Here is a 10,086-nt window from a genome sequence, read left to right as displayed (position 1 = left end):
CTCCTGACCGCCCAGCCGTCGGTGACCCTCCGGGAGCTGGCCGACCTGGCCATCGGCACCCCGGAGGTGGGCGCCGTCAACTTCACGGCCCTGCACACGCTCATCGTGTCCATGCTCAACAGCCTGCACCTGCAGGACACGCGCATCGACTTCCCTTCCCCGGGCGCCCCTGCGCCCTACCTGGAGGAGGAGACCATCCATGAGTCCCCCAAGACCTCGCTCACCAGGACCTCGCTCACCTCGCAGGTGGGGCCCCCTAAGGAGACGCAGAAGGGCATCCCCAAGAAAGTCCACCCATGGAGCCCGGCAGTTCAGTTGCTGGAGAACCAGGTGAAGGACATGGATGGACAGATGCAGGACCTGGGCAAGCAGCTCAAGAGCCTGGAGAGCCAGCTGCGGGGCGTCATGAGCCACGTGCAGCACCTGCCAGCCCAAGCCGGAGGCCCCTACCTGGACCCCCGGGATTGGCTGGAGGACAAGGAGGTGGCCAAGATGCCGCCTTCTGGGCCCCTGGGGACCCCTGGGCATGCCGGACCTCCTGGGCATGCCGGACCCCTTGGGCATGCTGGACCCCCTGGGCATGCCGGACCCCATGGGCATGCCGGACCCCCTGGGCATACCGCGCATACCGGGCCTGGGGGTCATACTGGCACCCCCGGGCATACTGGGCCTTCGGGGCCTTCCGGACCTTCCGGACCATCCGGGCCTTCGGGACCTTCTGGGCCTTCGGGACCTTCCGGGCCTTCCAGCAAGGTGTCAAGAGACTGGCCCAGAATTACAAAGGATGGCAAGGTCAGTGTCACCCAGGTGAAGGGAGGTCATGCCACAGTCCCTTCCAGCCCAGGTCCCCTGAGTCCCCACGGTGCCCAGCCAGCAGGCAGGGAGGAGGTAGTGGCAGCGACCACTCAGCCCTGTGTGCTACCTTGCAGATCATGGGGATGCTCCAGGATGTCATGAGTGACGTGAAGGCCCTCAAAGAAATCCAGCAAAAGGCAGAGGAGCTCGACTTTTTTCCCCAGGTGAGGGCAGCTGGGGTCACACCTGAGGGAGGGAGCCAAGGGACCCTGCTCCAGGCAGCCTGTGACCTGGGCTTGTCTCACCTGTTTATCAGATATCCAAAGATCTGGAACTCACCCAGGGGAAGCTGATGCATCAGAATTCATTATTTACTTATTTATTTTTTAACCAGACCGCTGTTCAGCTCTGGCTTATGGTGGTGCAGGGGATTAAACCTGGGGTCTCAGAGCCTCGGGTGTGAGAGATTGTATACATAACCATTTTGTTACCTCTCCTGCCCCCTCAGAATGTTCTCTGAGCAATATTTCTTTAAACAAACGAGACAGGTGGTAGGTGTTGAGAGACCAGCTCAGCCCAACTGATGCAGTGCGGGATGGACAGAATGACTGGTCCTTCACAGTGCCACTTTCGTTTGGATCTTTGTCTTCTCTTAGAGAGAAATATGAATCATTTTATTTTTCTTTAACTTTTTTTTTTTCCTACCAGGATTATTGCCACTGGGGCTCAGTGCCTGCACAATGATTCCACCACTCCTGGAGATTTTTGTTTTGTTTTGTTTTTCCTCCAGAGCAGTGCTATAGTGATGCGGGTGATTGAACCTGGGACTTCAGAGCCTCAAGCAGAAGAGTCTCTTTGCATAACCATTAGGCTATCTCCCTTACCTTTAAAAAAAAACTTTTTAATATTTATTTTTTCCCTTTTGTTGCCCTTGTTTATCATTGTTGTTGTTGTTATTGTTGTTGTTGTCATCGTTGTTGGATAGGACAGAGAGAAATGGAGAGAGGAGGGGAAGACAGAAGGGGAGAGAAAGATACCTGCAGACCTGCTTCACTGCCTATAAAGTGACTCCCCTGCAGGTGGGAAGCTAGAGGCTCAAACCAGGATCTTAATGTCATTTTATGTGCTTTGTGCCATGTGTGCTTAACCTGCTGCGCCACCGTCCAGCATTTTTTTAGTAATATTTATTTATATTTACATAAACATATATAGTATATATTTATATATATTTGTTTTCCCTTTTGTTACCCTTGTTGTTTTCACCTTTTTTTTAAAATATAGACAAATTGAGAGGGAAGACAGACACTGGGAATGAGTGGTGACACACCTGATTGAGCTCATGTATTCCAGTTCAAAAGGACCTGGGTTCAAGCATCCATTCCCCACTTGTAGAGTGAGAAGCTTCATGAGTGGTGAAGTAATGCTGCAGGTTTCTCTCCCCCCTCTCTCTCTTGCTCTCTCCCATTCCCTCTCAATTCCTGTCTCTATCCAAAATAAGTAAATAATGATGAAGTAGGTTTGCACGTCTCCTCCTCTCTCCTCAATTTCTCTCTGCTCTATCTAATAAAAAAGAAGAAAGAATAAGAAAGAATAATAAAAAAGAAGAAAAAGGAAAAATGGCTGCCAGGTATAGTGATTTGTCTTGCAGGCACTGAGCCCCAGCGATAACTCTGGAGAAAAAAAATATTTATGGGAGTTGGGCGGTAGCGCAGAGGGTTAAGTGCAGGTGACGCAAAGCACAAGGACTGGTGTAAGGATCCCGGTTCGAGCCCCGGCTCCCCACCTGCAGGGGCATCACGTCACAAGTAGTGAAGCAGGTCTGCAGGTGTCTATCTTTCTCCCCTCCCCCCCATCTTCCCCATCTCTCTCCATTTTTCTCTGTCCTATCCAACAACAATGACAACACTAATAACTACAATAATAAAACAACAAGGGAAACAAAAGGGAATAAATAAAATAAATATTTAAATTAAAAAGAATATTTATAGGGGCCGGGCAGTGGTTATCTGGTTGAGTGCATATGTTAACATGTGCAAGAGTCCAGGTTCAAGTTTCCAACCCCCACCTGCAGGGGAAAAGCTTTGTGACGGTCAAGTAATGCTGCAGATGTCTCTTTTTCTTCTCAATTTCTTTTTGTACCCCCCAAATAATAATAATAAAATAAAGTTACTTTTATGACATTTAGTGAATTCCTTTTTAATTTATTTTAATGTGGGGGGAGGGGAGAGAGACTAGAGCACTGCTCACTTTCGGTTTATTGTTGTGCTAGGAATTGAACCTGGGACCTTAGAGCTTCCCAGTATAAAAGTCTTTTGCATAACCACTATCTTCCTAGCCTGAGTTTTAGCATTTTATATTGCTTTCTTTTAAGGTGCTTTTCTCTTGAAGCAGCAGAAACCTTCAGATGTCCTTGAGTGTGAGAATGAATTCATGTGAGTGGAAGTGTGTGTGTGGCTGTGCGTGCCTGTGCGTCACAGTATGCACTGACCCTCTGCCTTAACTTATCTTCCAGAAAATCCTGCAGAGGATTGAAGACATAGAAAAGATGGTCAAAGAACGGGATGATTTTCTGGTAACCTGGGCAGTTTTGTGGGAAGGGTTCCTCTCTCTAAGCTTATCCAGGCTCCTACCGGATCATGTGTCTTTCCAGAACAGGGTGATGTGGACTCTGCCTCTTGAGGTCCTGACCCTGGATTGAGGGACAGGCCTCCCATCCCAGGGCTCCATCAGTGGCCCACATGGAACAGGAAACTGTCCACGAGAGCCTCATGGGTCTTCTCACAGAGACTTCTCCTCAGAGCCAGCGTCCTGAAAGGACCCAATCTGTCCTGTTGGTCCAACTCAGTTCCTAAAGCTTCCTGGGATTAAAACAGATTTATATATGCGTTTTGTCTGCTGGCAAATAAATAGCTCACTTGGATAATACACTGCTTTGTCATGTGTCTGATCCAGGTTTGAGCCTGGCCCTTACTCTACATTGAAGGAGGCTTTGATTCTGTGATCTTTTTCATTCTCTCTCTGTCTCTGAAAATCTCTCCCTTCCCTTCCCTTCCCTTCCCTTCCCTTCCCTTCCCTTCCCTTCCCTTCCCTTCCCTTCCCCTCCCCTCCCCTCCCCTCCCCTCCCTTCCTCTCCCTCTCCCTCTCCCTCTCCCTCTCCCTCTCCCTCTCCCTCTCCCTCTCCCTCTCTCATGTGTATTGTTACTGTCAGGAAGTGGTGAACCGGAAGCTCAGTGTGATGCCCTCCGGAGAAGAAGTCACCATGGTCACCTGGGAGGAGCTGGAGCAAGCCATTTCCGATGGCTGGAGGGCCTCACAAGGGGTAAGTACTTGGGGTTCTGAGCAGGCTTTCTGGCTCCCTGAGCCTCCTCCATACTCCACTGCAGGACGGTCCTCTATGTGGGTGGTCATAATGAGTTTCTTGCTCTGGCTTATGGTGGTGATGGGATTTGAACCTAGGGACCTCAGAGTTTCTTGAATAAAAGACATTTGCATAACTATTATGCTGTCTCCACAGTCCACCTGAGAGTACTTTTGATGTGCTTTGTAGCTCTTAAAAGTTCCTTGTTCTGGGGGTACCAGTTTAAAGACACATACTGTAGGGATTGTTTCAAGGATCCAGCCCCCCCCCCCCGCCCGTGGACTCCCACCTCCAGGGGGGTAGCTTCACAAGCGGTGAAGCAGGTCTGCAGGTGTCTGTCTTTCTCTCCTTCTCTGTCTCTGCCCCCCCTCCATTTCTCTCAGTCCTATCCAACAATAACAAAATAACAACAGCAACAGAAAAAAAGAAAAAAAAAATGGCCTCCAGGAGCAGTGGATTCGTGGTGCAGGCACCGAGCCCCAGCAGTAACCCTGGAGGCAATAAATAAATAAATAATACAGTTCCTTGCTCCTTTGCAGCCTGTCCTCAAATGCACAAATTCCTTCTGCAAACAAAGTTTACCAGCGCTGGAAACCTTTGGGCAGGCCCTTTGCTGCTGATGTGTATACTGTATACACAGGCAAGCCGGCACTCTGCCCCAAGACAGGGTGTAGCATAACCAATCACACAGAACTTCTGATTTTTATTTATCCTTATCCTCTTATTTTATTATTTACAAATATTTTATTTGATAGGACATAGAGAAATTGAGAGGAGGAGAAGAGATAGATAGATAGATAAAGAGAGACACACACAGCACTGCTTCAGTGCTTGTGAAGCCTCCCCCCTGCAGGCTGGGACCAGGGGCTTGAACCTGTGTTGTTGCACGCTGTGACATATGTACTCTATCAGGTGCGCAACTGTCTTCCCCCCATAAAATGTTTGTTTTTTTATTTTTTAATTTTTTTTAAATGTTTATTTTTTAATTTAAAAACATTTATTTATTCCCTTTTGTTGCTCTTGTTTTATTGTTGTAGTTGTTTTATAGGACAGAGAGAAATGGAGAGAGGAGGGGAAGACAGAGAGGGGAGAGAAATAGACACCTGCAGACCTGCTTCACCGCCTGTGAAGCGACTCCCCTGCAGGTGGGGAGCCGGGGGCTCAAACTGGGATCCTTACGCCGGTCCCTGCGCTTTGTGCCACGTGCGCTTAACCCACTGCGCCACCGCCCGACTCCCTCTTTCTTACTCTTAATCTTCCAACACTTAACTACCCCATCTCCCAGACTGCATAACCAAATATTTTTAAGTTGCAAACCTTCTTTCATCTGGAAAAAAAAAATTAGTATGTTCAAAGGTAAGTAAAGGTTATTCCCTTCACCCTGGTTTTAAGCAACCTGATTACTCAAGAGGGTCCCCATAGGGAGTTGGGTATAGTGCAGCAAAGCACAAGGACCGGTTTAAGGATACCGGTTCAAGCCCCCGGCTCCCCACCTCAGGGGAGTCGCTTCACAGGCGGTGAAGCAGGTCTGCAGGTGTCTATCTTTCTTTCCCCCTGTCTCTCTTCCCCTCCTCTCTCCATTTCTCTCTGTCCTATCTAACAATGACAACATCAATAATAACAACAATAACTATCACAAAAAGGGCAACAAAAGAGAAAATAAATAAATATTAAAAAATTTTTAACAAGAGGGTCCCCATAGTCTGACTTGAGCAGCTTGATGAGCATGACCCTTTGGTGCCATCTAGTGGCCATCTTGGGTTGTGCCCAGATGTTGCCTGGGTACAGATACCATGCTTGGTCTCCAAGAGTGTTTTCTGCATTCTGACATCATCTGCAGAGCAAACCAGTACAGCTAGAGTTGAAAGCTGAGCCTGCAGATGCAAAGAGTGGCCGAGAAAAGTGAGTGGTCTATGCTTTCACTAACTGTGCTGTTGTTTTGCAGAGCTGGGGCTTTGCACAGCATTTCTTCTCCCCACTCAAGGAGAGAGAGAAAGAGACAGAGACATCACAGCACTGGAGTTTTCTCTGGTGTCATAGCACCTTCCATGAGGTGGCTGGAGCTAAAATCCAGGTTGTACGCATCATAATGCAGGCACCTTACTCAGAGAGCTGCCTCTAATCCTTTCCCTATGTCTTAAAGCTACAGCACTTTCTTTTGTTTATTAATGAGAAAGAAAGGAACAAGCAAACTAGAGCATCACTCTGGAACAGGCGGTGTTGGAGGCTGAACTCAGGTCACTAAAGCCAAAATGTTGTCATGCTACCAGAACCATATGCTGTGAGTGAGCAACACTTTTCCTCAGGGTGTCAAGTACCGTGAGCGCCTGTAGGCACTTTGGCTTCTCCAGAGTTAAGAGAGGCCTCATCACAGATCATCCCAGGAGCAGATAAATGATAACACAGATAAAGAGTTTTGAGAAGTGAGAGGGAGCTCTGGGACAGGTTCAGCAGCTGCACAGACAGAAGTGAAGGCCACGGGGCGTTTTGATCATCTCTGAGAGAATGCAGCACACACGAGAGCAATCATTTCTGTGTTTGGGTCTTCAAATGTGAGGAAGGAGTTGTATTGAGATCTTGAGGGAGACGGGCTGGAACTGCACACGCAACAGCTGTAATGAAAAGGCCTCGGCACTAGGCTCAGGCAGTGGTGGTGCACCTGGTTGCGTGCAAGGACCCGAGTCCAAGTCCCCAGATGGCCCTCACCTGCAAGGGGGAAGCCTCACAAATAGTGAAGCTGTACTGCAGGTGTCTCTCTGCCCATTTCTCTCTCTATTCCCCTTCCCTCCTAATTTCTCTCGGTCTTATCACATAAAAGGAAGGAGGAAAACAGAAACAAAAGCTCAGAATCAAAGTGGAGGAGTCCAGAGTAAGGTTGGTGCTCCCCAGGGCATGCGCTCACTGGCCTCAGGGAGGCTCTTGACAGCTTCACTTAGGGTGATGCAACCTTTCTTTCCTTTTTATTTCTTGAGGGCTGGGTGGTGGCATACCCGGTTAAGTACAAACATTACCCTTTCCATTTAATTTCCCCTTTTTTTTCTTTTTTTGCCACTGGGGCCTCACACCTACTTGATTTAACAGCTTTCAGTAGAAATTGCTTTTGCTTTTTTCCTTTTAACTTCAGACAGAAACAAGAGAAGGGCCAGGTGAAGGTACCTGGTTGAGCACTCACTATGCATAAGGACTTGGATTCAAGTCCCTGGTCCTACCTGCAGGGGGGAAGCTTCATAGTGAAGCAGTGCTGCAAATATTTCCATCACCTTTCTCTCCCTTTTTAAACTAAGTTTTTTTTTTTTTTTTAAATACTTACTTTTAGTTAGATAGAGAGAGAGAGACTGACCAGAGCCCTGCTCAGCTCTGGCTTATGGTGGTGCTGGGGGTTGAACCCAAGCCTCAGGGCTTCAGGTATGAAAGTCTTTTGCAGAATCTTTATGCTGTCTTCCCAGGCCTTTCCCTCTTAACTTCTCTCCCTCTCTCTCTCTCTCTCTCTCTCTCTATCCAAACAAACAAACAAACAAAAAACAGAGAGAGAAAGGAAGAGACAGACTACATTGCCACTTTACAGCCTCATGTATGAAAATATTTTACATAACCAATATGCTTGCTCCCATACACATCATTTCTTTACTTCATAAAACTTCTTAAACTGGGAGTCGGGCAGTAGCACAGCGGATTAAGCGCAGGTGGTGTAAAGCACAAGGACCGGGTGTAAGGATCCCTGTTCAAGCCCCCGGCTCCCCACCTGCAGGGGAGTCACTTCACAGGCGGTGAAGCAGGTCTGCAGGTGTCTGTCTTTCTCTCCCCCTCTCTGTCTTCCCTTCCTCTCTCCATTTCTCTTTGTCCTATCCAACAACAATGGCATCAATAATAATAATAAGTACAATAATAAAACAACAAGGGCAACAAAAGGGAATCAATCAATAAATATTTTTTAAAAACTTCTTAAACTGCTGCTGGAGGGATAGAATAATGGTTTTGCAAAAATATTTTTATGACTGAGGCTCCAGAGTTTCATGTTCAATCCCCTGCACCACCATAAGCCAGAGCTCTTGGTAAATAAAAGAAAATAACATATACATTAAAAAATTAAAATTAAAATAATAAAAATTAAATTAAAACTTAAACTTTAAAACATCTTCTAGGTATAAAAAGACTCTTCAGAAATTTTGTGATGACTGTATGCCAGTTATATTTAAATACTGGGGGGGGGGGCAGAGGAGAGACCAAACATCAGTAGAACTAATCCTCCAACCCACCAAAAAAAAAAACCCCAAAACCAACCCCAACTTTGTGATAATATAAACTACAAAATCCACTTTGGATACAATCAGGCAGATATTCTTTTTTTTTTTTTTTCCCCTTCAAATACTAACTTTCACCTGTTTAAAAAGCAGGTGAAAAGTGTGTTTTGAGGTGGAGAAAAAGCATCTCTCATTTGTTCAAGTCAACATGTCTGAGAACATTCCTTTGAACTACTCCAGTCACAGAAAGGAGACAGTTGAGGTCAAGGAATTATTGTAGATTCTGGCCTTTCAGCACCATGAACAGAGATGGCTACTGACCATAGGAGAGGGGCTTCTTGAAGAAGGCTTGTCTATCACATCTTTAGGAAGAAAGCTGACCATCTATCTCCAAGGATTTATCTTGACTGAAGTAATATTGAGAGGGTGCCAGTGGGGGTGACTCAGGTGTACAGTCTGTGGCATTGGTGTGTGAGTTCTGTGTGAGTCCCCAGCACCACATGGGAGCACTAAGGATGAAGAATGGTGTTCACGAGGAGTGGAGAGGTGCTTTGGGCTCATTCTCTCAAAATATACAGTAAAAGAATTGGACTGAGGGCTGGGGACATAGCATAAGTGTTATGCAAAAAGACTTCCATGTCTGAAGCTCTGAAATCCTGAGTTCAATCTCCAGCATCACTATAAGCCAGAGCTAAGCAGTGCTCTGCTTAAATAAATAAATAATTACTATTTTTAAAAAATTGGGCCTTCAAGAAGATGGCTCGGCACTATCTCAACACGTGCAAAACCCAAAATGTTTCCTAGATTTGCATTCAATTTTTTTTTTTTGGTAAAGATGAGTTCCTGTACTCCTTTTAAAAATTTTTTAAAAGGATTTTATTTATTGATGAGAAAGCTATGAGAGAGGGATAGAGAAAGAGAAAGAAAGAAGCAGACATGACTCTGGTACATGTGCTGCCGGGGATTGAATTTAGGACCTCATGCTTGAGAGTCCAGTGCTTTATCCACTGGGCCACCTCCCAGACCACCCCTGTACTCTTCTAAAAGCTCACTCACATCGCGTGTCTAGTTCTTAGAATGTATTCAACTCTGGTGTCGCCTGCCATCTCTCAGATTCCTTGGGGATCTCCCAGCAGAAAGATGTTATTCCCTTTTAGTTAATGTTATACCCTTCAAGACAAAGTTGTATTTGCTAAACTCATGAATTGGATATCTTCTAAATCCTTGTTCCCCCCCCCCCATATATATATACAGCTAAGCTACAGAAATAGCTAATAGCTTAATGGGTAAAGTGTCCACCTTGCTATGTATGTGGTCCTGGCACCACATGGGAGGTTCTATAGCATTAGGGGAAACTGACGATCCTTCTTAGCCGACTGAATCCACATGGATCCCAGTCACTTTCAAAGCCAGCAACAAGCAGCTCCTGACAGCCTTCAACCTGACGCTGTTGACTGGCTACGGAAGAAGGGCAAATGCTAGAAGAAGAAGGGGAAGATCCAGCTGTGATTCTCCCGCCCCTTCCCCGCCCTCCCCCCCCCCATTTTCCCTCTGAATGAAAAAGCAGTAGCCTGGTGGTCTGGGAGGTGGCTCAATGGATAAATAAGGCATTGAGCTCTCAAGCGTGAGGTCCCGAGTTCAGCACATGTACCAGAGTGATGCCTGTGTCCTTCTCTCTCCTTTCTCATAAAT

General features: G+C 46.6%; 1 protein-coding gene across 1 annotated transcript in view; it reads left to right on the top strand.

Annotated features, from left to right (window-relative positions):
* Nucleotides 1-229: 229 nt before the first annotated feature.
* QRICH2 (glutamine rich 2) overlaps nucleotides 230-10,086 on the top strand; it is a 31,739-nt gene continuing 21,882 nt past the window's right edge. The window contains exons 1-4 of the mRNA XM_060202803.1: nucleotides 230-792; nucleotides 930-1,019; nucleotides 3,308-3,367; nucleotides 4,004-4,114. Of these exons, the coding sequence (XP_060058786.1) occupies nucleotides 340-792; nucleotides 930-1,019; nucleotides 3,308-3,367; nucleotides 4,004-4,114 (714 nt within the window). The 5' untranslated portion in view covers nucleotides 230-339. The remainder of the gene's footprint in view (nucleotides 793-929; nucleotides 1,020-3,307; nucleotides 3,368-4,003; nucleotides 4,115-10,086) is intronic.

The sequence above is a fragment of the Erinaceus europaeus genome, chromosome 12, assembly GCF_950295315.1.
Source record: "Erinaceus europaeus chromosome 12, mEriEur2.1, whole genome shotgun sequence".
Lineage (NCBI taxonomy): Eukaryota > Metazoa > Chordata > Mammalia > Eulipotyphla > Erinaceidae > Erinaceus > Erinaceus europaeus.
The sequence above is the reverse complement of the archived record's forward strand: the minus strand, read 5'-3'. Positions and strand labels throughout refer to the sequence as shown.